The 27,652-nt window shown below is 45.3% G+C and overlaps 2 protein-coding genes across 5 annotated transcripts in view; one reads left to right on the top strand and one right to left on the bottom strand.

Moving 5' to 3' along the window:
* The window catches only part of LOC137562521 (vitelline membrane outer layer protein 1-like), a 141,226-nt gene that overhangs the window by 16,594 nt on the left and 96,980 nt on the right, over positions 1-27,652 (top strand). For 2 of the 4 annotated variants that reach the window (XM_068273927.1, XM_068273929.1), the window contains exons 2-3: positions 224-348; positions 19,129-19,304. In XM_068273927.1, coding sequence (XP_068130028.1) covers positions 19,290-19,304 — 15 coding nt within the window. In that variant the 5' untranslated portion in view covers positions 224-348; positions 19,129-19,289. Of the gene's footprint in view, positions 1-213; positions 349-19,125; positions 19,305-27,652 lie in introns of those variants that run through there. The other 2 variants (XM_068273928.1, XM_068273930.1) reach the window with 2 other exon arrangements.
* On the bottom strand, positions 254-24,560 carry LOC137562518 (dnaJ homolog subfamily C member 18-like). Its single transcript, XM_068273921.1, has 2 exons — positions 23,262-24,560; positions 254-5,017 (listed from the first exon to the last, which is right to left on the bottom strand). The coding sequence occupies exons 1-2, from the start codon at positions 23,763-23,765 to the stop codon at positions 4,028-4,030; spliced, it is 1,494 nt and encodes a 497-aa protein (XP_068130022.1). The 5' UTR covers positions 23,766-24,560; the 3' UTR covers positions 254-4,027.

Here is a 27,652-nt window from a genome sequence, read left to right as displayed (position 1 = left end):
GAAATGATGCTTGTGCTGAAGCAGATTAGGGAACCCCCCACACTGCAGCCAGAGTTTCTGCAATATAACTTATTAGGATGTGACGTGCTGCGTCAGAGGCGGCCACCCACAGGAAGTAGTGTTTCGTCACAGAGTTTTAGCAACTCCAGAAACAGTGAAGGTTTATATGTTTATCATTACTATTATGATGGCATTTTGTAACAGCTTTGTCTTTCTCTTTTAGGTATTACAAAGAAAAATACATTATAAATGCTTCTTCGGTTTAAACCTGCTTTTACTCCCAGAAGAAGGTGTGATAAATAAGGTGCTGCGTACAAAGTGCTAGCAGAGCTACATCAATGAAATAAGGTGAACAGATATAGAAATACATACTGTACATACAATGTGTCGCTCAGTGCCATCTTCTGGTCAATGCTGGTACTCCACTCGAGTGATTTTACTGCGCTTTGTTCGAGAACCTTCTCGGTAAAGGATTTTGGCACTTTTGTTTTTCGTTTTAGTTTTTGTTCTGTAGTATTTAGATTCACAGTATAAGCATGTCTCGCTAAATGTTTACAATGTCCCATGGCCGGCTCTAAGACTATTCACCCAATCCCAAGTAAATAAATAAGTTAAAAAAGCAGGGCCTTTACTGCTGGGCTTTTTTTAGGGTGCAGAGCTGACTTTAGGGTACAGGGAGTATTAACCACTTGTGGACCGGCGTATAAAACCCCCGTAAAGTGAACCAGAGACAAAGCACCCTCATGTATTTTACCATATAGATCAGTGGGAACATTAGAGAAAACTTCCTACCATGCTTTCTGTTTCATTCTGCACTGCACGGCCTGCTTCTTAGCAGCCCTGATAAAATCCCCAACGGAGCATTCAGTCTGGCTTTGCTATAATGACTCTGCTATAATGATTCCTGAGCAGAGCCAGTAGGGGGCAGGCTTGGACTTGAAAAGACATGAGAGAACACAGACTCAGCTATAAATATTCCTGAGCAAAGCCAGACTGAATGCTCAGTCGAGGGTTTTACAAGGGTTGATAAGCAGGCTGAGCAGTGAAGGATGAAACATAAAGCAAGGTAGGTGTTTTCTCTAATGTTCCCACTGATATATATGGTAAAATACATGAGGGTGCTTCGGCTCTGGTTCCCTTTAAGGACCAGAGCACTTTTGCCATTTTTTGTGTTGCCAGTTTAGATAGCCAAAGCATACAGTAGGTATCCCTAGCTTAGTAGCCAGGCATCCCCAGTATAGACAGACAGGCTTAGGTGTCCCCAGTATAGGTAGCCAGGCATTACTCACTTCCCCAGATCCAGTGACAAGCAGCTCTTCCTGCCTCCACTCTCCCCGCCATCCAAACCTGCACTGCCGCTAAGTACCTGGTCCCGGCTTGATGATGTCATCCAGCCGGGACCCGACAGTAGAGGCAGTGCGAGGCTGGATGCCGGGCAGAGCGCAGGGGGAGCGACGATGGGCGGAGGAATGTCAGGAGAGGTGATTCCCACCCTCTTCTTCCTGCCTTTAGTGATCACAACGACCGGCGGCGATCGTAGTGATCACGTGATCAGGAGCCAATAGCCTTGGCTCCTCATGAGTGAGGGCGGAATCTCCCCATTCTGGTCTTGGCAAACTCATTGGGACTTCAGGGACGTTACAGCCATGTCCTGTCAGCAGCAGGCAGCCACACAGAGGAGGTAACTGTAACGTCCTTGGTCCCAAAGGGGTTAAAGAATAACAAACCCAAAACAGAACAAGGCAAATTCTCAAAAGCAATCGTGTTCACCTTTTTACCGCCAATTTATTTGACTAAATGGCACCAACTCGCCGAGGCCAGATACGGCCGGTCACATGGGGCAGGAATGGCTATACGAATATGGAAACCAGCATTCTTCCTATAAACTGTTCCTGCCAGATGGGGGCGCACTACCATAGACGGGGGCTGCAGGGTGAGGCTGCAGGGTGAGGGTGAGGCGTGGAACTGCGCCACACTGTGGAAATACCTTCATAAATCTCCCACACTCATTTACCTGGCTACTCAGTCGGCAGCGGTAAGTTGTATACTGGGGAGTAGTGTTGGCCCACATGGTTTGGAACCCATTCAGCACTATTTCAGCACCGGACAGCAGGACGGTGCATTTTATTTAACTCTGATACTTCCTGATTCCAAGCTGATAGGAGGAAGTATCAGAGCTAAATGTAACGCATCCTGTCCTGCTATCCGGTGCTAAAGTGGTGCTGAATGTGGCTGTTTGGGTTCTGAACCACGTGGTCCTGAATGCAAACAACAACACTTCTGGAGAGGAAGTCAGTGGGGTTGTGGGAAATTTGCTAGATTTGAGTTCAGCTTTGTTCAGTCCAACTCAAACTATCACTTAAGCTACAATAATCCAGCATGTGTAGAAGTGTCTCCCAAGGTCAAATAAAAACCAGGCACATCTTATCTGTAAGTAACAATGATGCACAAGCACATTGTTCCCCACCTTATCCCACCCACCAGAAGCAGCCTTGTGCGCTGCATCATCCCTCCTCCTCCCCACTGTAACAGTACACCGCACTCTGCTGTACACAAGTGACACGTGTACAACAAGATCATTTGCCACATTTTCACCCACCAGATCAAGCTCTGTCCCCATGAGTGACACAAATACTACATGAAGAGACAGAATCCAGGCTCATCTTCCAAATGCAGACAATTAAAGGGCAACTGAAATGAGAGAGGGGTGGAGTCTGCCATATTTATTTACTTTTAAGCAATACCGGTTGCCTGGCTCTCTGCCTCTCATACTTTCAGCCATAGCCCCTGAGCAAGCATGCAACAGATCAGGTGTTTCTGACATTATTGTCAGATCTGACAAGATTAGCTGCCTGCTTGTTTCTGGTGCGATTCAGACACTATTGTAACCAAATAGATCAGCAGGGCTGCCAGGCAACTGGTATTGTTTAAAAGGAGATAAATATGGCAACCACCATATCACACTCACTTCAGTTCCCTTTTAAATAAGGGAAATTAACGGTGCTATAGGGGGTGTGGCCAAACAGCAAAATCAATGAACCCTTTGCACACTCTAATTAAAATACTGTAGACCAGCCATCCAGCAACCACTACTGTCCCTACAGCTAATTGTAAAGCAGAGATTTTAGCTTGCTAAAAAATTGCATCCGTTTACATACATTCGCCGGGCAGAGGCCCCTCTGGGTCAGTATGTGTCCTAACTCTAAACCTATAACATGCATAATGCAGCATGCGTTTTTGAAAACTCAAACCTCTGCTTACAGACCTTTGTCAGTATTCATGCCTGTCTGAAATAAGAACTGTTTGTCTTAGTTGACAGGAAGAAGCCAGATCTCTTCACCTGAGACAGCAATAACATCAGTGGGTAATAGTGATGGTCAGTGATCATTTTAGGCTTCATGCTGCTTATGATTGGTGCATTTTCGAACTGCACACACACATAACATTACCATATTTCCATTTACCCAAAATATATTAGCTTCTCCCTGACCATTGCTAACGGGATAGAGTCAAATTTTATCAGGTTTCCATTGACGTTACTTCCTCGTCTGGTGACCACAAGGCTTCACATTAAAGCCATGGTTTTCAGAGAGATAGGAAATGTGGTGGTGGGAAATTCACTATCCCAAACTAGAGTAATGCTATAGGAGTTCCTGGGTTTACAGTGGACATACTCTAGGGGTTTGCCAGGACCCAGTGAAGCAAGCTAAAGCTTGGATGAAATTTAGGGGTTTCCACATTTGACTAGGTTATACCTTTAGCACAATGTGTGCACAGTTACATTGATCTATGCTCATAAGTCCCTGGACCTGGTATAAAAAAGCCCATAAGTATGGCCCTTTAGACAGAAAATTTGTAGATATCCTACAAAGGTCAAAGTTTCAGTGCTGTCAAAAAATTCATTAGCGGTACTATTAATTTTTCTTACAAAGTTCTCAACACAGTTGTTTGTGAGATTTTGATGAGCAGCCATTCTGAAGTCTCTTAAAAATGGCTACATGACCCTCCTGAATAGCTCTGTCCTGCATCAGCCACCTCTACGTATACCTATGAGGTCCGACAACTTACGGCAGTTCTCCATCTTAAAAGTGTCGGCCTTTTCCCTTAACCTTTCGTCTCTATAGAGCCGTGCCAAGTTGGCAAGGTCGGATCTCTGCTGTTTCTCTCTCCAACATCCAGCTTGGACTTGCTCTGCATACTCTTTCTCAATTGCCCTCTCCAGTTCAGTAAGAGCTTGCCCTCGATATCGAGTATGAAAATTTTGGCCAACGTAGTATGGGACTCCGCGGCTGCTGGTTTCCCTGATGACGGTGAGGCCAGAAGATGGTCTAGGACTGAGACTGTATGGCGGTGTGCTGGATGTCAGCTGGGCGACCACGGTTACCACCACAAGGATAAGCACCGGCAGGACCTGGATGAAGGCAGAGTAAGCATTCTTGGGTCCACCACCTTCTTCCTCTTCTGGTCTCTTCGGGCGCTTGCCATTTTGCTTCTCCATTTCCTCACGCCATCTTGACTTTCGGTTGTCTTGACCCTTTTTTTCCCACCACTTTGGACTCGTCCGTCCGGCTTCTTGCCTTCTTTCTTGTTGGGTTTTTGGCCTGCCTGGCTCTCGCTTAGTTTCCTTCTGGTTTTTAGGCAGCCCTTCCTCTTGTCTCTGGTCTTTCTCCGACTGCCATTGTCTTCTCCCTTCATTGTACATCTCTTCTCTCCATTTCCACTCTTGCTCGTTCTGTCTCATCTCCTCTCTTTGCCACCTTGGTATGTCATGCTTGCCCTCACCAGGTGACCACCTCTGCCACCTGGTGTCTTCCTCTCTGCCGTTACTCCTTGCCTCTCGTGGGTGACCGTTAAAGCTGTATGCGGCCCGGGCCGAGTAGTGACCCCTGAAGAACAGGTCGAACACGTCATTGGTTGACACATTCGGCTCTGGAGGTGCTTGTGGTCGGCTTTGCGTTTCATCATACACTTTCCTTTTGGCAGGGTCGTTGAGGACGGAGAATGCTTTCCCAATCACCTACGCAAATAGAAATACAAGACGTCAGGATGGAACAGTGACAAATGTAACATGATGAATAAAATGTATGACAAATCCCAAGAGACAAAATGAATAACAGATCCCAAGACATAAAAGAGTTAGAGAGCGCTGCCCTTGCAAGCTTACAATCTAAAGGAATGGATTGCTATGCCTGGTAGTGGTGCTCATCGCAAGGTCGGGATCACGAGGCTTTTTTTTTTGCGTTCACGAGGTCGTAATCTGCATTAGGGATCGGCTCTCTATCACGAATGCCAATCACTAATGCACTCGTTACCCGACTCATGATCACTAGTTACTCGTGCCGAAACAAACAAACAAAGCCAACCTATAATAAATGATATGAGTATCGCTATGAGATGAGGACATATATGTACTAATTAACCAAAAAGAGAAAATTGTCCATGAGAAAATAATATACAATAACCACTGTATAATTCAGAAAATCAGACCCTTATCCCAAGTACATAAAAACATTAAAACCAGCAGTGTCTGACCGATAGTATATATGCAGTATATCTCAAACAGGATAAATAAACCAATAGACCTACAAACAGTTCCCCGATCCGGGAAAATGAATATGATCGATATAGAGTATGCAGGACGTAAGGAGAATAATAGAGTAAAGCCAGGATGGAGACTCCATACCTGTTGGAGAGGGAAGGGATGCCTGCGCCAGACCGCCGAGGGAAGGGATGCCTGCGCCAGACCGCCGAGGGAAGGGATGCCTGCGCCAGACCGCCGAGGGAAGGGATGCCTGCGCCAGACTGCTGAAAGCCTGGGCCACACCCACGGAAGCGCTCAGCGGCTTAATACTTAGGACTCCCGGCCAGATGATTATGTATCTCTGACAAAGAAACAGGCTTTCGGAACGCGCGAGATAGCGCAGCGGTCTGGCGCAGGCACCCCTGATTTTTTTGAATTATACAGTTACATAGTTACATAGTTATTTTGGTTGAAAAAAGACATACGTCCATCGAGTTCAACCAGTATAAAGTACAACACCAGCCTGCTCCCTCACATATCCACGTTGATCCAGAGGAAGGCGAAAAAACCCTTACAAGGCATGGTCCAATTAGCCCCTAAAGGGAAAAATTCCTTCCCGACTCCAGATGGCAATCAGATAAAATCCCTGGATCAACATCATTAGGCATTACCTAGTAATTGTAGCCATGGATGTCTTTCAACGCAAGGAAAGCATCTAAGCCCCCTTTAAATGCAGGTATAGAGTTTGCCATAACGACTTCCTGTGGCAATGCATTCCACATCTTAATCACTCTTACTGTAAAGAACCCTTTCCTAAATAAATGGCTAAAACATTTTTCCTCCATGCGCAGATCATGTCCTCTAGTCCTTTGAGAAGGCCTAGGGACAAAAAGCTCATCCGCCAAGGTATTATATTGCCCTCTGATGTATTTATACATGTTAATTAGATCCCCTCTAAGGCGTCTTTTCTCTAGACTAAATAAACCCAGTTTATCTAACCTTTCTCGATAAGTGAGACCTTCCATCCCACGCATCAATTTTGTTGCTCGTCTCTGCACCTGCTCTAAAACTGCAATATCTTTTTTGTAATGTGGTGCCCAGAACTGAATTCCATATTCCAGATGTGGCCTTACTAGAGAGTTAAACAGGGGCAATATTATGCTAGCATCTCGAGTTTTTATTTCCCTTTTAATGCATCCCAAAATTTTGTTAGCTTTAGCTGCAGCTGCTTGGCATTGAGTACGATTATTTATTGTATATTATTTTGTCATGGACACTTTTCTCTTTTTGGTTCACTAGTTACTCGTGGACACTAGTATAAATAACTAAGTGGGCAAGCACCGGTATAAAATAATATAAGCTTATGAAAAAAAAAATATATATAACAAATAATAATAAAGATGTGTGCAGAAAGGGATATTAGGAATACAATAAACCACTTTCAAACAAGAAAAATCCCTTAACCTCTTTGCCGGTTATCCCGCTGGGCCGATTTGCATCATTTTTTTTTTGTTACAAGCAGCTAGCACTTTGCTAGCTGCTTTTAACTTCCGATCGCCGCCGATCCGCCGCGCCGAGTCGCTCCCCCCAGCCCCAGAGCCCTGCGCTGCCTGGCCAATCAGTGCCAGGCAGCGCTGAGGGGCGGATCGGGATTCCCTATGATGTCCCGACGTCCATGACGTCGGTGACGTCATCCCGCCCCGTCGCCATGGCGACTGGGGAAGCCCTGCAGGAAATCCCGTTCTCAACGGGATTTCCTGCATACTCTGATCGGAGTGGGTGGGGGGATGCCATTGCTCAGCGGCTATCATGTAGCGAGCCCTGGGCTCGCTACATGATTGGAGAAAATTTTTTTTTAAAAAAAAAGTGCGGCGCTGCCTCCTTGCCGGATTTTTTAGAGTAGCAAGGAGGTTACCAAACACCACACCACATGTTTGAAAAAAATACAAATAAGCTTTATTTTGTTAAGGGTTGACAATCAATAAAAAATCCGACCGGTTTGGTCACACTATTTATTTGCTCTCTCTCCATTTTCACGGCGCCGCAGTATCTTTCCTTCACTTTGCTCTGCGGGGCTATTTGGCACTACTGCTCCCAGCAGTGTCTGGGACCTATCCTATTGTTGTTCACATGCTACTTCACCTCTCTTTCACCTAGTGTCCATTTTCCACTTGGACGGGTGGTCTTGGTGTTACCACACGCTCACCCCCTGGCACTTTGGTACTTTCCTGTGTACAGCCACGCATTGGTTGACACAGGGGGGCTTCTTTCATTATTGTATGTGCACTTTGTACTGACTCTCTTTTTTGTGCTGTTATTCATTTTTATTTTTACTTTAGTAGGTTGAGGTAGCAAGTGGGTATTATCCTATTATTTATTGTATTAACATTATTGCATATTATAACATGGTGTGTACCCTGGACATACGTGTTTTAATTGTTTTTATTGATTGTCAACCCCACTCGTGATCACTAGTCGGTATTTGTGATTAAAAACCTGCTGACTTTAGCGGTTAATATCAAAGCCCCCTTACATGCTAGAAACACCAAATTTGCCAGATATGTTAACAAGAACATTGGGGTTTTGAATCACAAATCCCACCCGTGATTAGTGATTACATGCGGTTATTCGACTCAAAACCGCACTCGAGTCGGATAGCCCGTTCTACTCGTGATCGTGATCACAAGTCAATTCGTAAGTGGGTGGAGTTGAATTCATGATTGGGGGTATCCGAGCACCACTGTCCACACGATGAGATTTTCAAGCAGATCAATTATTTTTGACGTGTCTGATCTGATTTTGATCGATTTTTCCATAGAAGTGAACGGAAAATCGCTCAGAAAATTGAGCGAAATCAGATCGGACATGTTGAAAATAATTGATCTAGCAGGAAATCTGCCTGAAAATCTCATTGTGTGTATTAGGCATTATGCTAGGCACACAATGAGATTTTCTGGCAGATTTACTGTCAGATCGATTATGTCTAACATGTCCAATGTGATTTCTGATTGATGTTCAACTCTATGGAAAATTATTTGGAAAACGATCAGAATTCAATCGGAAATCAGATCAGACATGTTGGAAATAATCGATCTGACAGTAAATCTGCCAGAAAATCTCATCATGTGTACCTAGCATTAGGGATTTAACAACATTATTACCTTAAGGCTACTTGCACACCAAGACGTTGCATTAGGTGGCACGTTAAGGTCGCATAACGTGCACCTAACACAACGTATGGTGCTGCAAAAGCCGACGGTAGAGTGAGCCGCGTTCGGCGGCTCGATTCCTATAATGTCTCCCAGAGTGGCGCTGATTGGCCAGCGGGACCACGTGATGCGGAGCGAGACACTCCGCATCACGTGGTCCCGCCGGCCAATCAGCGGCCGCCAGTGCAGTGAATATTAAGTAGCCATGTGCGCGGCTACTGTAGCTGGCTCTCCCTGCCTCCTCTCTGCCCCCCACTGAGCATGTGCAAACAGTCTAACGCGGCTATAGCCGCTCCAACGCCGTAGCATGCTGCACTTTGCACCGAACGTGCAGCATTACATGTAACGCAACGTGGGCTGTGTGAACAGCCCACTTGTGTTACATTGCTGTGCGTTGGGGGAGCGTTACAGGCGCACTAACGTGCGCCTGTAACGTCTTGGTGTGTAAGCAGCCTAAAGTGAACTCGAGGTGAAAATAAACTGATGAGATAAACAATTGTATCTATCCTCCTACTCCTAAAAATGACTTTTGTTAGATATCCTGTTGCTTTATTTTATATTTAAACATTTACAAAGTAGTTTGAATCTTTGTTATCTCTGCTCAATGGCAGCTTATTAAGTGTCCCTAAATTAAAATACATGGACTACTGACCTTTTTCTGCCCTCAGAAGTTGTATTCTGCCAGGAAAACTTTTATGACTGCAATTAGCTTATCGGTAATGTTTACTATATTCTTAAAGCTACAGAAGCTGTCACGTGCATGCCTGAAAATGAACTCTTTCAGGCAGCAAAATGAAACAAGTAAAACAGCCTGGTTATAATATGTTTTGCACTGTACACACACATTTATCTCTTCATGTCACATATCGCCTCGGGTACACTTCAAACTGCAGTCTAGTAAAACAACCACAAGATGTCACTGTGTATAAAATGTGTTGATGATCTTTATGGAGTTGTTATTTCCTGTATTCTCGCACCATGAAGCAAGACAAGTGGCATAAATACCCTCCACCCTACATGATAGATCTATTTCTCTCAAGAGGAGCTTTGTTAGGTTAGATAAATGGCACCGAAATCACATGACTAGAGATTGTGGCAGCTGACCAATGGGACTGGGAGCAGGTTGGTGAATGAGGAAGGAAGGTGCCAGTGAGATGCAAATAATTCAAGCTTGCATGCAAATTATATGCATATAGTTTGCATGAAAATTGTCCATGTTCCCTATTGCTTCTTTCACACTATACACTGAAAAACTGAAGCTTTTCACAATGCAATGCTATGGAATATAGTGTATATATAGTGCATTAACACACAGCGCATAGCAGCGCATTAAAATGTAAAAAGTGTACAAGTCTGCATGAGTCACAAATTGTTCCCTCCCCTTCCTCCTCTCATTGGCCAGCTGACCATCCCTAGTCATGTGATATTGGTGACAGTGGGCATGGACAGTGGAATTGAATTGCCTTAATTACCTAAAGAACCACTCTACGGGAAAAAAGCAGGCAGTTAAAATGTGACAGAACCAACAGAATTTGGACTAGTCCATCTCCTCATGGGGGATTCTTAGGGCTTTCTTTGTTTTCCAAAGCATTTCCTGAATGGCAAACTGCCAAAATAGTAAGATACCAGCCTCCCTACTCACTTGTACATTCTTCTAATTTGTCTGTTAGACTTGGCTGCCATTCAGGAAATGCTATTGACAACAACCCCTCCCCTGAGATTCCTCCATGAGGAGATGGACTAGCCCAAAAACCTGTCATTTCTGTCAGATTTTAACTGCTTATTTTTTAGCTGGAGTGTTGCTTTAAAACATACACTACAAACCCTTGATACTTTAACCCTTTACATTCCTTCCATTAGGACTCTACTACACCCAAAAGGAAATGCTGGGTCATCCCCAGACGTTTGCACTAATTCTTGTCTTCGGTTTTCATTAAAAACACAGGCATTAGCTGCACATGTTTACAAATCTATGCCTGCTCTGGGTGTTCCACAAATCTATGCCTGCTCTGGGTGTTCCACAAATCTATGCCTGCTTTGGGTGTCCCTCCCCCTGGCTATAAGCATGCCTAGGACATTGCTGTGTTTGTGGGCTGTTTGTCTTGGATCCTGCAGCCGGCTTTAGAAGGACTGGTTTCCAACAGTTAGGGGTCTGGCTGCCTCTTACAAGGCTCTCGCCCTTATTTGCCATGTATGTCCAGCTTTTAGGACACTGTAGTGGGACCATGGGCCACACAGGACATTTGTAAGCACCATGACTTAATCCCGGATTTTCAAACGTATGCAACTAATGCTTGTGATTGTACTGATCATGAGGGGCAGAGATTCTAGCTGCCCGTCTTGAAGGACAACTGTAGTGAGAAGAATATGAAGGCTGCCATGCTTATTTCCTGTTAAACAATACCAGTTGCCTGGCAGCCCTGCTGATCATTCTGGTGCCAGTAGTGTCTGGATCACACACCTGAAACAAACGTGTGGCTAATCTTGTCACATTTGTGTCGGAAACATCTGATCTGCATGCTTGTGCGGGGTATATGGCTAAAAGAACTAGAACAGGCAAATTAAAATCAAGATTTAATTTTTTAAAAAGGACACTAGATGGCGCTAACCTACACTGTATCAGAGCTACACTCATTCACAACACATTTCAAACTGTGATTAATATAATAGATTGCTCAGTAAAAGTGCTGGTGCACACCAGAGCGGTTCTGGAGCGTTTTTTAAAACGATTGCAGGGGGAAAACCGCTTGGCTAATGAAAGTGAATGGGTTGGTGCACACCAGAGCAAGTCGTTTTTCCACAAACTCGGGGCTGCAGTATTTTTTTAGATTTCGGAGGCGTTTTCTGCCTCAATGTTAAAGTATAGGAAAGTGGAAAACCGCTCTGAGAAACGCCAGATCAGAGCGGTTTTCCAGGCGTTTTTGTTACAGAAGCTGTTCAGTAACAGCTTTACTGTAACAATATATGAAATTTGCTACACAGAAACACTCCAAAAAACGCTAGGAATGTTTAGAAAACTTCTGTAAACATGCCTAGGAATCGCTCTGAAATCTGCTTCAAAAACCTCTAGCGTTTTGCGGCTCTGCTGGAGGGTTTTGGTGTGCACTGGGCCAAATAAAGGAAACACAAAAATAAGACATCCTAGATCTGAATGAATGAAATATTCTTATTAAATACTTCATTCTTTACATAGTGGAATGTGCTGACGACGAACTCACACATAAATTATCAATGGAAATCAAATTTATCAACCCATAGAGGTCTTGATTTGGAGTCACACTCAAAACTAAAGTGGAAAAAAATGTCCATCACAGTGTGATGTCAGAACCATGGTCCTGACATCACACTGTGGGAGGGGTTTCACCACAATATCAGTCATACAGCGCCCCCCGATGATCCGTTTGGGAAAAGGAAAAGATTTCTCATGGGAAAGCGGGTATCAGCTACTGATTGGGATGAAGTTAAATTCTTGGTCACGGTTTCTCTTTAACCAGCCTGGCGGTATGGACGAGCTCAGCTCGTCCATCACCGCCAATGGCTGCCGCTCAGGCCCTGCTGGGCCGATTTTCATGAAATAAAGAGCAGCACACGCAGCCGCGTGTGCTGCCCGATCGCCGCCGCTCTGCGGCGATCCGCCGCGAGCAGCGGCGAAAGAGGGTCCCCCCAGCCGCCTGAGCCCAGCGTAGCCGGAACAAAAAGTTCCGGCCAGCGCTAAGGGCTGGATCGGAGGCGGCTGACGTCAGGACGTCGGCTGACGTCCATGACGTCACTCCGCTCGTCGCTATGGCAACGATCTAAGCAAAACAAGGAAGGCCGCTCATTGCGGCCTTCCTTGTTTATTCTGGGCGCCGGAGGCGATCGGAAGAACGCCTCCGGAGCGCCCTCTAGTGGGCTTTCATGCAGCCAACTTTCAGTTGGCTGCATGAAATAGTTTTTTTTTTATTAAAAAAAAAATCCTCCCGAAGCCTCCCTGGCGATCTTATCAGAACGCCAGGGTGGTTAACTTACCAGGGGCTTCTGCCAGCCCCCTGCAGCTGTCCTGTGCCTGCACCAGGACATACCAATCCTCCAGTCTTCCGCAGCGGCCCTCTTCTGGCCAGCCGACTGGAGAGTTGATGGGCCACTGCACATGTGCGTCCGCGCATGTCCTCAATCACACTCTTGCTGTGGGAGTGTTCTGCGCATTCGCAGTAGAGATTTTTGCATACTGTACATGCGATCAGAAAGCGGCCAGACCGGGACCGTGCATCAAAATGACAGTAGGGCGCTGCGGGGAACCGGAGGATCGTTTTGTCTTGGCGTGGGCACAGGGCAGCTGCAGGGGGCGGGGCTGGTAGAAGTTGTAGCCCTTTAGGCCAGGTGCACACTTAGCAGGAACGCAAGCGTTGCAGAAAACATGTTTTTGCCGCTGATGGAGGTCTATGGCTGCATGAAGAAACGCATATGCGTTTCTAAAAACGCTGGTTTTGTTGCATAGTACTTCAAAAACGCACATAATGAAACTCAATGGGAACGCTTTGTATGCGTTTTTATATGCGTTTTTTTTTACAAAATTATTTTGTGATATATTTCCGCTTCTTGTTGTCTTCCTAGTGATTTGCATAAAATGCAATTTGAAAACACATACAAAACGCGTTTTGTATATGCAAACCGCAAATGCATGAAAACCAGGGTCGGACTGGGACACTGGGGGCCCACCAAAGAAATTTCATCCTGGGGCCCACACATCGCATGATTGCAGTAAAAAAAGGGCGTGACCATGCACCGGAAGGTGGACGTGGTCACAATGTATTATGGACAGGGCCAAATGTACATGATCTTAGCAGCATTGTAATTCAGAGACACCGTTGCCCAGCAAAACTTTGCATAGAGTCCCCTCCTTCAATATAAAGTAATGTCCTACTTTGCAGAGGTTGCGACCGCAGAGGTTGCGAGTGCATCGGGGCCCTTGGGCCAAAGGGGCCCTGAAGGGCCCTCCCTAGAGTTGAGCTGAAATTTTCGTAATTTCGCATTACTATAATTACGCATGCGAAATTTGCGATTACGATGCGAAATTAGCGTAGCGAAATTGCCCTTAAAATCGTAATTGAAAATACCGTAAGCGTAATTTTCAACGCGAAATTTCGCGTTTCGTTCATGCCGTAATTTCGCATTAAACGCTACCGTAATTTCGCGTTAAACCGTAACGCTCTGTATAATATAAAAAAGCAGCCGACTTTAAGGGTTAATAGCAAAGCCCCCTTAAATGCTAAGAGCCTCAAATTTGGAGAATATATTAAGGAGATCAGGAGGAATAAGAGGAAAAAATTTTTTTTCAAAAAGACCTTATAGTTTTTGAGAAAATCGATGTTAAAGTTTCAAAGTAAAAATGTATACATTTAAAAACCCGCCGACTTTAACGGTTAATAGCAAAGCCTGCTTAAAGTTTAGGAACACCAAATTCCTAGGGTATATTAAGGGGATCAGTGGGAATAAGAGGAAAATTTTTTTTTTCAAAAACACCTTATAGTTTTTGAGAAAATCGATTTTTAAGTTTCAAGGGCAAAAATGTCTTTTAAATGCGGAAAATGTCAGTTTTTTTTGCACAGGTAACAATAGTGTATTATTTTCATAGATTCCCCCAAGTGGGAAGAGTTTTACTTACTTCGTTCTGAGTGTGGGAAATATAAAAAAAAAACGACGTGGGGTCCCCCCTCCCAGACCTCTTTAACCCCTTGTCCCCCATGCAGGCTGGGATAGCCAGAATGCGGAGCACCGGCCGCGTGGGGCTCCGCACCCTGACTATACCAGCCCGCATGGTCCATGGATTGGGGGGTCTCGGAAGGGGAGGGGCAGCCAAGCTTTCCCCTCCCCCTCCGAGCCCTTGTCCAATCCAAGGACAAGGGGCTCTTCTCCACCTCCGATGGGCGGTGGAGGTGGAGGCCGCGATTTCCTGGGTGGGGGGTTCATGGTGGAATCTGGGAGTCCCCTTTAAAAAGGGGTCCCCCAGATGCCCACCCCCCTCCCAGGAGAAATGAGTATAGAGGTACTTGTAGTACCCCTTACCCATTTCCTTTAAGAGTTAAAAGTAAATAAACACACAAACACATAGAAAAAGTATTTTAATTGAACAAAAAAACATAACCACGAAAAAAGTCCTTTAATATTCTTAATTGACCATTAATACTTACCTGTCCCTTTAAATAAATGATCCCACGCAATATCCTCGGAAATGTTCTATCAGTTACAATGTAACAAAGTTATTACAATATAACAACTTTGTTACATTTTAACTACGCCGCACACGACGTCACTCACCGCCGCCGCCGCCGCCGCGTCTGCGCTGCAGGACCCGACAGAGCTCTGAGCTATAGCTCAGAGCTCTCGAAAGCATCTTTGTATTTGGGCTCCAAGGAGCCCCATTGGTCCTTAGCAGACCAATGGGGTTCCTTCTGATTTGAAGGAACCCCATTGGTCTGCTAAGGACCAATGGGGCTCCTTGGAGCCCAAATACAAAGATGCTTCTCAGAGCTCTGAGCTATATAGCTCAGAGCTCTGTCGGGTCCGTGCAGGACGCTAAGTCCCCGCCGGCTCCGCTGCCCTCCCCGCCTCTCCCACATGTCACCCACATGTCACCCACACGTGGACAGCGGGAGCTGCGGGGACTTAGCGTCCTGCACGGACGCGTATGCGGCGGCTGAGCGGCGAGTGGCGTCGGGTGCGGCGTAGTTACAATGTAACAAAGTTGTTACATAATAACTTTGTTACATTGTAACTGATAGAACATTTCCGAGGATATTGCGTGGGATCATTTATTTAAAGGGACAGGTAAGTATTAATGGTTAATTAAGAATATTAAAGGACTTTTTTCGTGGTTATGTTTTTTGAGGCTCTTAGCATTTAAGGGGGCTTTGCTATTAACCCTTAAAGTCGGCGGCTTTTTTATATTATACGGAGCGTTACGGTTTAACGCGAAATTACGGTAGCGTTTAATGCGAAATTACGGCATGATACGACTGTAATGCGAAAATTACGCTTACGCAAAATTTCGCGAAATCCTTCTTCATTACGATTATGTACTTACGGCCATAATCGTAATTACACTAATTACGCGAAATTTCGCAAAATCGTAATTAGGTCATTACGCTCATCTCTAGCCCTCCCTCAACTACAGTATAACCTCTCTATTGGTCCTGTGCTCATAATAATGACTTCTATAGATACTTTGAACAGTGGTAATCATTAACAAGCTATTTCCCATCCCCTTCTTGCACCTCTGACACTGTAGTTGCCATTGGCAGGTTTTGGTGCGCCGTATCAGTTGTTATGTATAGAGTGCTTGGGGGGCCCCATTGTAAAACTTGCCTACAGCTCCTTAGCTGCGCCACTGTTCTCAGCATGAGTGATTACAGCACTGAGAATAGAATTTTTGTGCTGCAGGCAGCAATTTGAGCTCTGTCAGACAAGGAGGGGGGGCCCACCAGAGACCAGGAGGCGGGGCCCACCGAGGGAAAAAACTGTACTACTGTGGCCCAGTCCGACCCTGATAAAAACACATGCAAAATGCAAAAAAAACCCCGCATCTGCGGGGAAAAAATGCAAATGCACTAAAAACGCACACACAAAAAGCACATGACAGAAAACGTGACCTTTCATGCTCTGTTATGTGTGCTCCCAGCCTTAAAGGGAACCCGAGGTGAGAGACATTTGGCTGCCATATTTATTTCCTTTTAAATAATGCAGATTACCTGGCTGTCCTGATGATCCTCTGCCTCTAATGCTGTTGTTCATAGACCCTGAACAAGCATGCAGATCAGGTGTTTCTGACTGAGGTCTGACTAGATTAGCCATATGTTTGTTTCAGGTGTGTGATTCAGATGCTACTAATTTCAATGGAACCTTTGTTCAATATGGATGTGTTTATTCAAAGGGCACTTGCATACCACAGCTGCATGCCACAGATGCCATGGTATGCTACACTGAGCGCTGCGGAAGACATCAGCACTCTATAAACACTAAATAGTAATTAATTAGTTACTTTATTCTAATGGCCTGACTGGCTGAGTTTGCAGTACTGACTACTTGTCCTTGTTAGGAGCATTTCTTATTTGCTCTAAGGCCTAGTGCACACCAGAGCGGTTCTGCTGCGGTTTGCGATCCGCTTGCGGCTGCGGATACGCTTGGGTAATGTATTTCAATGGGCTGGTGCACACCAGAGCGGGTGGCGTTTTGCAGAAACGCATACTCCCGGGCTGCTGCAGATTTTGGATTGCGGATGCGTTTCTGCCTCAATGTTAAGTATAGGAAAAACGCAAACCGCTCTGAAAAACGGCACTTCAGAGCGGTTTTGCAGGCGTTTTTTGTTACAGTAGCTGTTCAGTAACAGCTTTACTGTAACAATATATGAAATCTACTACACCAAAAACGCTTCACAAAACTGCAAAATGCTAGCTGAAACGCTACAGAAAAAGAAGAAAAAGCGTTTCAAAATCTGCTAGCATTTTGCGGATCTGCTAGCGGTTTTTGGTGTGCACCAGGCCTAAAAGATTATTTACACAATAAATCCTATTACCACAAAAAAAAATAATAAAAAAAATTGTAGAACAGCATTCAATCAGTTAAGGGGCCCATACACCTAACGATTTTCCCTCCGATATACAGCAGATTTGATCACTGTGATCGAATCTGCTGTGAAATCGTCGCGCAAACGCTGACAAAACAATCAATTTCCGTCCAAAATCAATAGTTCCCATCGATCCGTCCGTGCGGAAGGGCGCTCTACTGTTTAAACTTCATGCCGGGCGGGGGGGTCCTCAGCTCCACAGATAGGGTTGGTGCACACCGAGCGGCTTTTTGGGCGTTTTCAGATCCGCTTGCGGCTGCGGATCTGCTTGGTCAATGTATCTCAATGGGGTGGTGCACACCAGAGCGGCAGGCGTTTTGCAGAAACGAAAAATGCCTGGGTGAGGCATTTTTTGGATTTCGGATGCGTTTCTGCCTCAATGTTAAGTATAGGAAAAACGCAAACCGCTCTGAAAAACGGCACTTCAGAGCGGTTTTGCAGGCGTTTTTGTTACAGAAGCTGTTCAGTAACAGCTTTACTGTAACAATATATGAAATCTACTATACTGAAAACCGCAGCAGCAATCCGCAAAACGCTAGCAAAACGCCTCATAAAAATAAAAAAAAGCGTTTAAAAATCTGCTAGCATTTTGCGGATCTGCTAGCGGGTTTTGGTGTGCACCAGCCCTTAGTGATTGGTATCAGGCTGAAATCGATTCACAATCTGTTTGCAGTAAAGGCAGCCATAAGATCCCACTCTGATCAGATCCGATCAGAGAGGGATCTATCTGTTGGTCGATCTGATGGCAAATCGACCAGTGTATGGCCACCTTTAACATAGCATGTTTTTGTTTTGTTTTTTTCAGTGGGCAGCTACTGGCTTCATGGGAAGATGTGATATCTTATCTTTTGTTTACTAATTGTAGCTCACAAAGTAAACATTAGCAGCCAGCTGGAACTGAACTGCCACACATAGTAGAAGCAGAGAGGGCTGAGAAATGATCACTAGATAGATTTTAATATATAAATACAGCAGCTATGCCATAAAATGCAGTGACAGCTTTCAGAGCAGATAAACTACACTTTGGGAATTTGTAATTTGTAAACAGACAATATTACTTGTGCACAAAAGCAAATATGGTAACTGCACGGGCAATACAAATAGGAAAACGCACTTTTATTGAATGTTATGTCAGAGTTTTATCCCACTTTAAAAGGATTACTGAGATGAGGAGGCGGTGAGAAGATTAGATTTACGTACCTGAGTCTTCTTCCAACCCTTAGCAGCCGGTCAGGTCCCTCGCTGTAGCTCCACCGCCCCCTCTGAAAAATCCTTGACTACAGCTGCGGGCTGCTACGCATCTGTGTCCATGCGCCTCTCTGAATTGCGCTCCCCTGCCCGGCAGCGTTCTGTGTAGTTTACAAAGACCTGAACTGCACAAGCGCTGAACACTCCTGGCCGCTGGAGTGCGATCAAGAGAGCCATACGGACACGCCCACACATGCGCAGTAGTCCGCGACCACAGGTGAGGTCGAGGATCTTTTGGAGGGGAGAGCAGCGGAACTACAGCAGGCAACCAGATAGGTTGCTAGAGGCTGGAAGACGCCACAGGTAACTAAATCTGATCTCCTCCTCCCCAGCTCTGACACCCTTTAAAAAATATAACCGTCTCTGGCTGGAAGTTATGACATAAGTGAACCTCTGCTTTTTCCTCCATCATGCCGGTTTCTCACCCCCCCCCCCCCCCCCAATATTTTATTTTGCATAACTTCCTAGTATGCCAGAAGATCTCGGCAGCGGAAGCCACCTTCCTTTTATTGTATTTGTTTTTTCCTCCGTACCTCTCTGCACAGCAGGCAAGCATCTCCTGACGTTTGTAAGAGAAATCTACACTAGGATTCGCCAGTCACTCTGCGAGCTGCAAAACACTTGTGTCATGAGGTCCAATTTCGCCACAGAGGCAAGAAAAAAGAAGTTCAAGGACACCTGAGAGGGAGAGACAGACGTCCCGCTGGGAATGTTGGTCAATCCTGTGAGTACCCTCCCCTCCCCCTATTCCTCCAGTGACCCTCTGAGGCCGGTGTCTCACCTATATGTGGGGGTCTTTAACCGCGGCTGGAAAACTACAGGGAACACAAGTCTCACATCATGGACTGCCAGCTTTTAATAGTAAGGGCCCATTTCCACTATCGTGAATCCGCATGCGTTGTCCGCATGCGGATTCGCATAGCCAATACAAGTGGATGGGCCTGTTTCCACTTGTCAGTAATCCTGAGCGTTTTTCTGTGCCGGAGAAATCTGCACGGAAGAGCCCTCAGAATTCGCTCTCCGCACACTGCTATGCGAATCGCCACTAATGTATTTAATAGGGAAATCGCATGCGGTTTTGGCATGCGTATTTTACAGCGATTTCTCATAGAAACTAATGTTAAATCACACAGGCATGGTTAAAATCGCATAATTACTAACCCTTGCTAAATCGCGGTAAAATACGCATGCGGAATTGCACCCGCATGCAATTTTGTCAGCGGGGAATCAGCGGCGATTCCGCACCACACAAGTGGAAACGGGCCCTAAATCATTTTAAAGGGAACCCGAGGTCATAGGGATATGGAGGCTGCCATGTTTATTTTTGAATAGTGTGAGTTGGGATTGGATACACTGACCAGACATCCTGCTTTACCCAGGACACATCCCGGAGTCGGGGTCCCCTGTCCCTGGCTGCAGCGTGTCCCAGGCAATGTCCCGCTTTTGTCCTCCGGACATTCCGAAACTCTGATTGGCCGCATGCGTACGCTGCCCCCTGTCCACCCTCTTATCTGCCATCATAGGCACGGCTGCTCGATCGCATACAATGGCGCCCAGCGTGCTGCTTATGCGTGTGATGTCGCTGATTATGTCAGACGCAGCGAGCCAGGCCAGCTACGACCGCGGGGCAAGTTGAGCCTGAGATGGATGCCACGAGATTAGTTAGCAGCAGCCAGTGTGACTCTTTGTCGTCCCCCTCCACCAGCACTTAGTGTCACCCACCCTACCACACACCAAGTATCATCCTCCCACCAGCACCCAATGTCACCCTCCCACCAAATAACACCCGGCGGGGGAAAACGTTTAAAACATTTATATCTGCGAGTAACGTGCTGCATTTCATATATGTGGGGTAATGTATGTGTAATTTATTTCACAAGTGTCAGAGGTAACGTATGCTGCATTTCACATGTTTGCTGCATTTCATGTGTGGAAGGTAATATTTGCTATCCTACAGCATTATGTTTTTATTTGTTTGATACAATAAAGTCTTGTTAACTTTTTAGAGGACTGTGTGGACTTCACTTCTGAAGGTAAATATTTGGTGCATTTTAAGATGCGTAAGAGGTAATATTTGCCGTATTTCATGTTTGCTGCATTTCATGTGTCGGAGACAAGGGGCTTGATTCACAAAGCAGTGAAAACTGAGTTATCACGCCTAAAATCTTTGTGCAAACTTGCATGCAAGCCATGTTGCGCGCATGTTGCGCATGCAACGTTTTAGTGCTTGCGTGTTAACCGCTTTGCACGTGAAAACTACGGCGCTTCAAGGTGCTAACCTATTAGAGTGTATGCTTTGCACTCCCGTGCTAAGCTGGTTTGCACGTGATGTAATGCGCGCAAAACTTAACGCGCGTAAACTTATGACTTCATGCAGTGTCATTAGTTTACGCACGTAAAGCTTTACGGCATGATATCACGTGCAGAGCAGCTTTGCACGGGCGTGCTAAGTGTTAGCACTCTTGTGAATCAAGCCCAATGTTTGCCATTTTTATTTACTTTGGGAGTTATTACTGCAGCATTTGGCATTTTTTGTGTGGTGAATGTTGTCTAATTTGAATTATGCTGTTACATTAGTTAGCTCCGCCCATGTCATGACCATTTTACCCCAGCCTCGCCCCTTTTTTTCCCATGGTGCAATCCTTTGATTTGAAGGGGTAGACGCTGTGCTGGATTTTATCCGGCAACAAAGCCATCCAATGGCAGCCAGTTTTCCTATATGGAGGAGAAGACCGATGTCAGACGTAATCCAACATAGGATTGGAAAGGGTTAATAAGAACTAGTAGTGGGTTCTAACCGTTCTGCATTCTACCAAAGATGTTTTATTTATTGCCGTCACTTTTGGAGAGATTTTTTACACTTCCCGCCCCACCAGGAATGAATGGTGGACATAGAACAGTAATAATAACTCTAATGCCCCAACACGTTATGCACAACTAAACCACTTACTGGTACAGGCCTTATCTTTGCAGTGCTGGCAGTGTCCTGATCTACAGTCTATCATTTTATGCTGCTATTGGATGGATTGCTAGAAGCACCCACTGGCTTTAGTCCTTATTACCATATACAGGTAGTCCCCAGTTAATGAACAAGATAGGGATTGAAGGTTTGTTCTTAACCTGAATCTGTCCATAAGTCGAAAAACTGTGCCATCTCTGTCCACTGTGCCTCCTTGTGCCTCCAGTGTCCCCCTCTGTCCCTTTAGTGGCACTTTAGGTGTCCCTTTCTGTGCCACCTCTTCCCCTGTGCTTTAAGTCGAGACAAATAACATTTATATCGCACTTTTCTCCTGGCGGACTCAAAGCGCCAGAGCTGCAGCCACTAGGACGCGCTCTATAGGCGGTAGCAGTGTTAAGGAGACTTTTCTAAGGTCTCCTTACTGAATAGGTGCTGGCTTACTGAACAGGCAGAGCCGAGATTCCAACCCAGGTCTCCTGTGTCAGAGCCAGAGCCCTCTGCCTCTTACACCATCCAGCCGCCACCATAAAGTGTCCCCCCTCTGTGCCACCCCTGCTCCCACCACCACTGTGCCATCTCTGTCCCCGTTTCCTCAGTGTACCACAGTGTAAAAACACATTTTTCTTCGAAAACTACAGGTATTCTGTGGACTGTTTAAATAAACAAAAACTGCCACTTACCTGGAGCTTTTATCGGCCCCCTGCAGCTGAAATGCCCCGCGCCGTCCTCCTCCGATGCTCCGTTGCTCGCCGCCGGTCCTGTTGTAATATTCAGGTCCCGTTGTAATATTCGTCTAACAAAGTTTTCTTGTACTGCACCTGCACAGTAAGCTCCAGATGACACGTGCGGGAGCGTGCACGCACGTAGCCACAGTCTGATCAGATGGCTGATTAGACTTGGATCGGCGGCGAGGAACGGAGCATCGGAGGAGGACGGCGCGTGACATTTCAGCTGCAGGGGGCCGATAGAAGCCCCAGGTAAGTGGCAGTTTTTGTTTATTAAACCGTTTACAGAACTCCTTTAAATGGTGCTGGTCTACTTTTGAGGACCAAGCAGGAAACCTCATCGGGACATTCAGCTAACATGGTTAGTTGGACAGCACCCTCTCCAACTGCTCGGTTTCCAAAAGGTTGTAGTAAATTACACCCTCACTAATTAGCCAATCACAACGCTGTGTGCTGTAGATGGTGCTGGGATTGGAGAACTGTTACCTATGAGGTTTCCTGTTGGGTCCCCTAAAGTAGACAAGTGCCCCAAAAAAATGTTTACTTGTTTCTACAGAATCAAATTTTGGATTTTCATCTGTGTCATTTGTAAGTCGGGTGTTTGCAAGTATTGTCCAGAAGGACCTTTTCTACATGCATAAGCTTTCAGGGGTAGCAAGTTTATCTCTCTAGCCCAGGGATGTCAAACCGGGGCCGAGGTCCTCACACATTTTTGACACAGCTCAAATTAATTGATGAGTCTGAATCAGGAAAGGTGAGGTCCATCAGGTAGAACACATTGTTCTCTTTCTCAGTCCATCCTAAACACTGGCATGGATCTGCCCCTCCAGGCTTGGAGTTCGACACCAGTGCTCTAGCCAAAATTATAAAGAACAATAAACATATTGATAGTACATTGGGGTGGTGGGAGTTTCTTGTTGATCCATGACATCACATTAAACAGATGGAAATTAAAATGTACCTGCACAACCCTAATTTCCCACCTCTAACCATTTACCTTGAAGGCCTCGGTGGCCCCTGGAGAGCTGTTCTTATCAGGATGGTAGCGCAAAGCCAACTTGCGATAGGCCTTCCGCAGCACTTCCACGCTAGCGTCTCTCCTGACTCCGAGAACTCTGTAGTAGTCCTCAGAGTCCGTGAAACCATGGGTCACCCTCTCCTCCTCTTCTTCATCATCGTCTTCTTCTTCATCATCATCATCCTCTTCATCATCCTCTTCTTCATCCTGCTGGTAAGAAGGCCTACCACAGCTGCCACAATTCGCGTAATGATTGCTATTTTCCCAACAGCCACCGTGATCGTAGCGGCTATGAGGAGGCTCGTAGGGTGGTCTTTCCGATTCAAACCACCCTCCTCGAATGGCCTGTATCAGACCAGCAGCCGTACGGGTCGGGTAAAGGCCCTGGGCCTGGAATAAGTAATTCAGCGCATCGCCTGTCCGCCCGCACTGCAATCGCACCCGTGCAATCTTTATCAGCATCTCAGCACGCTGACGCTCCATCTTGACTTCACCAATCACCAACCGGCAGTGTCCAAACAACCCAAGTCCATAAAACGTGCTGCCACCCAAAAAAATCGTGTTCCCCAAAAAATGTAATATCTAAAAAGCTACTGATTTGGTAGCTTAATTCCGTCGAGATTAAATCTGTCTGTAAATATCTCCTTTCCCCACCATAACGCTTTAAAACCTTCAAGTGGGAAGTCTTCTCCTAAATACTGTAATCTCTTACGATGCGAAACGTACAAATTTCCAAAGCGGGATTTGCCGCGACACGATAGGACATCTCGTATTGGTTGACGGGCTAATTTCCAACGACACCTTCTCAACCGAAGACAGAGGTGTTACAAGCAGTTCTCACAAGGCGTCGTTAGTTCCCAGCTGAGGTCCAGAGTACAACCAGAGCGTACAGATGACTGCTTCGCCTGGCTAGATACATATCTCCTTCCTCAAGACTGGAAGGCTTTCCGCTGTTAACGGAACGAGGGAAGGAGCAGAAGTCGCTTCTCCAGCGGATGGCACCTGAGCTCCGGAGGATGGAGGATCCATAGGAATTAAATCGACGGGCCGTTTGGGAAGCAGATCCTGAGGATGCCGTCGTGTTTTCATCCCTGAAGCCACCTGCACAGCGACATCAAGATACCGTTAATCCCAGGAGCCTCTCTTTATAGATTAATTAGCCAGGCGCTCTGAAGCGAGGCATCATGTATCACTGGCAAAGCTTTTCACCCCCCTCCCTTCCCCCATCCAGCAGCCCTATAAAAAGCCAAGGCTGATGCAGCTGTAAGACGACACACATACTACAGACAGCAGCAGCTGATGCTAAACCCACACAGCTTCCTTCCTGGCCTGAGGCATTCTGGGAAATGTAGTCTGCAAAGTGTTCATTCCCCCTAGAGGGACTCCATCACTTGGGCCTCTTTATTTCTCACAGGAGACGAGCCTATTCGGTTCCCCAGAGCAAGCCGCCTATTGCTTCAGCGCAATAACTTTATATCCTTAATTACGGCATTCAACCGATTGTGAAATTATCTTTTTGTGTTGCAATTAGTAAAGTTAGGGGCTGTTTGCTTGCGTTGTGCGGAATAGTGATTTTGCGTTCATTGCACATTTAGTGTATTTCAACAGCAACACATTTGACACGCATCTTTATTTTTTTTGTTTCGCGCATTTTGCGATTTTTGCTGCCTTTTTAACCACTTCACATCCAGACCTTGTTTCCTCCTTATGGACCAGAGCTGTTTTGACATTTTAGCTATGTCCCTATTTAATCAGCAATAACGTTATCCCTACTTATGTCACCTAAATGAAATACAAATCGTTTTTTTCAAGACTTAACTAATCTTGCATTGAATGGCATTTTTTCCCTCAATCAATTTTGCTTTCTATGCATTTTAATAGGAAAAAGTGGGAAAAAATAGAAAAAACACATTATTTCTCAGTTTTATAAATTCCAGTTTAAAAATAAAAAGCGCTATTGTAGATAAAAAACACAAATTTTGTTTGGCTATTTCTACTGTTTATCACAAAACTTAAATTGTGTTCCTGTCACAATTTATGATAGAAATTATTATTATTATTATTATTTATTTATATAGCGCCAACATATTCCGCAGCGCTTTACAAAGCACAATAAGACGACAAGGGGAACATAGATACAACTAAAAAATATACAGCAGAGTTCCAAGCAGCACAAATATTGTTACAAGAACAGTAAACATTAGGAGGATGACCCTGCCCTTGCGAGCTTACAATCTAATGGGTTGTGGGGGACACACTAGGTAAGGGGGTGGAGGATGGATGAGGCAGTGATTCTTTGCCTCTGATTACATTGTGACAGATAAGTAAATAAGGGCTATAGAATGTTATAAGCTTGTCTGAAAAGGTGTGTTTTAAGAGTGCGTTTGAAGATGTCCAGGTTTGGAACATGACGTACAGGCTGTGGAAGAGAGTTCCAGATAAGGGCTGATGCTCGTGTAAAGTCCTGGATGCGAGCATGAGAGGAGGTGATCAGCTTAGAGGCCAGGAGAATTTCTTGGGAGGAGCGAAGGTGTTATTGTATTGTATTGTATTGTATTCTGAAATAACGCTACAGTGTGTATTTTTCACTATGAACTGAGAAAATAAAAGTATTTTTTATGGTGAAAATCAATGTTTATTGGCTCAGGGAACATATATTTGCTTTCACCAATTAGTGCTGCAGTAGTTAGTGCCGGAGGTGTGCGCAGGAGCAATGCCCAACTGTGTACGGCTGTGCTTCAGTTACAAGACGTATATCTACATCCTCGTGGCTTAGATGAAGTCACAGAGGACGTAGATATACTGTAGTGGTTGAAAAAGTGGTTTTACTGACAGTTTTTTCTTCTTAATCTGTTCTAACCAGCAGGGAGAACAGTTCTGCATGATAATAAGGACCTTCTTAAATCCTAGGTAATAGTGGCAGTTTAGTGTGGATTTCTAGAGCTGCACTACAGTTAAGAAAAGTGCAAATCCATCCCTACACTGGCTCTGTTTAAGAGGTGCTTGATAGCACTTCTACAGCTGTAGAACTGCAGGCTAGACATGATTGCAGAGTGTAGGCTAGACATGATTTGGGATGTGCTCCTCCCCCCTGCTAAATTCCTCCTCAGAGCCTGCTGCTATCAATACAGCCGGTGTATTGGTTACCTTAGCAACAGCAATTCCCCTCACACACTGCACTGTCTGGCCTGGTGCACACCAAAAACCGCTAGCAGATCCGCAAAATGCTAGCAGATTTTGAAACGCTTTTTCTTATTTTTCTGTAGCGTTTCAGCTAGCATTTTGCGGTTTTGGGAAGCGTTTTTGGTGTAGTAGATTTCATGTATTGTTACAGTAAAGCTGTTACTGAACAGCTTCTGTAACAAAAACGCCTGCAAAACCGCTCTGAAGTGCCGTTTTTCAGAGCGGTTTGCGTTTTTCTTATATTTTACATTGGAGGCAGAAACGCCTCCGCAATCCAAAATCTGCAGCAGCCCGGGAGTATGCGTTTCTGCTAAACGCCTCCCACTCTGGTGTGCACCAGCCCATTGAAATACATTACCCTAGCGGATCCGCAGCCGCAAGCTGATCGCAAAACGCTGCCGAACCGCTCTGGTGTGCACTAGGCCTCTGAGAGACCTTCCTAGCTCCTGCTATTATACAACAGTTTTAGAAGGAATCTGCACTATTTAGTGATTTCTTAGGATGTCTGAGACAGTTCTGCACGGATTTCTAAAAACCTCCTAATATTTTGTCTCAGACACTCTTGATAAATCCCGCCCAATGTGCATAACTTTTTGAAGTTAGATAATGTATGCATAGAAGGATTGAAAAATTACATAAAAATGTGCGCAAAATTGCATAGTTGAAAATTTCAAGACAAAACTAGGAAAAATTGGAAAACGTAGGATTGGACGTTTGGAAAGTGAAAGTGAAAAGTGTGAACCCTGCCTAAGGCCTGGTTTACACTGCAGGAGCTTTGCTTTTAGGCTTTAGGCACACTATAAAGTGCAAGCGCTGAGCGCTTTATATAGCAATTTTTTTCGGGCGTTTTTTGAGCAATTTGCAATTTCGAAGCGCTTTTGTAAGCGCTTTTGTTTGGCGATTAGCCCTTTTTTTTCTGCAGACAATCAGGAAGTGAACTCTTTGACCTGGAACTGAATCTTTTTAATGTGATTTGTAATGAAAAGCGCTCACAACATCGCTTATCCAAGCGTTTTTTAAGGTGTTAAGCGATTTTCCTATACCTTCCATTAAAGCGCAAACGCTCAGGAAATGATGCAGGAGCCGCGTTTGCGATTGGAAAGAAAGCTCATCACTCATGTGAGAACACTCACATTGAAATTCACTCCACAAGCGCTCATAGGGCTTGATTCACTAAACCGTGATAA

The sequence above is a fragment of the Hyperolius riggenbachi genome, chromosome 3 (assembly GCF_040937935.1).
Source record: "Hyperolius riggenbachi isolate aHypRig1 chromosome 3, aHypRig1.pri, whole genome shotgun sequence".
In the NCBI taxonomy this organism is placed as follows: domain Eukaryota; kingdom Metazoa; phylum Chordata; class Amphibia; order Anura; family Hyperoliidae; genus Hyperolius; species Hyperolius riggenbachi.
The sequence above is the reverse complement of the archived record's forward strand: the minus strand, read 5'-3'. Positions and strand labels throughout refer to the sequence as shown.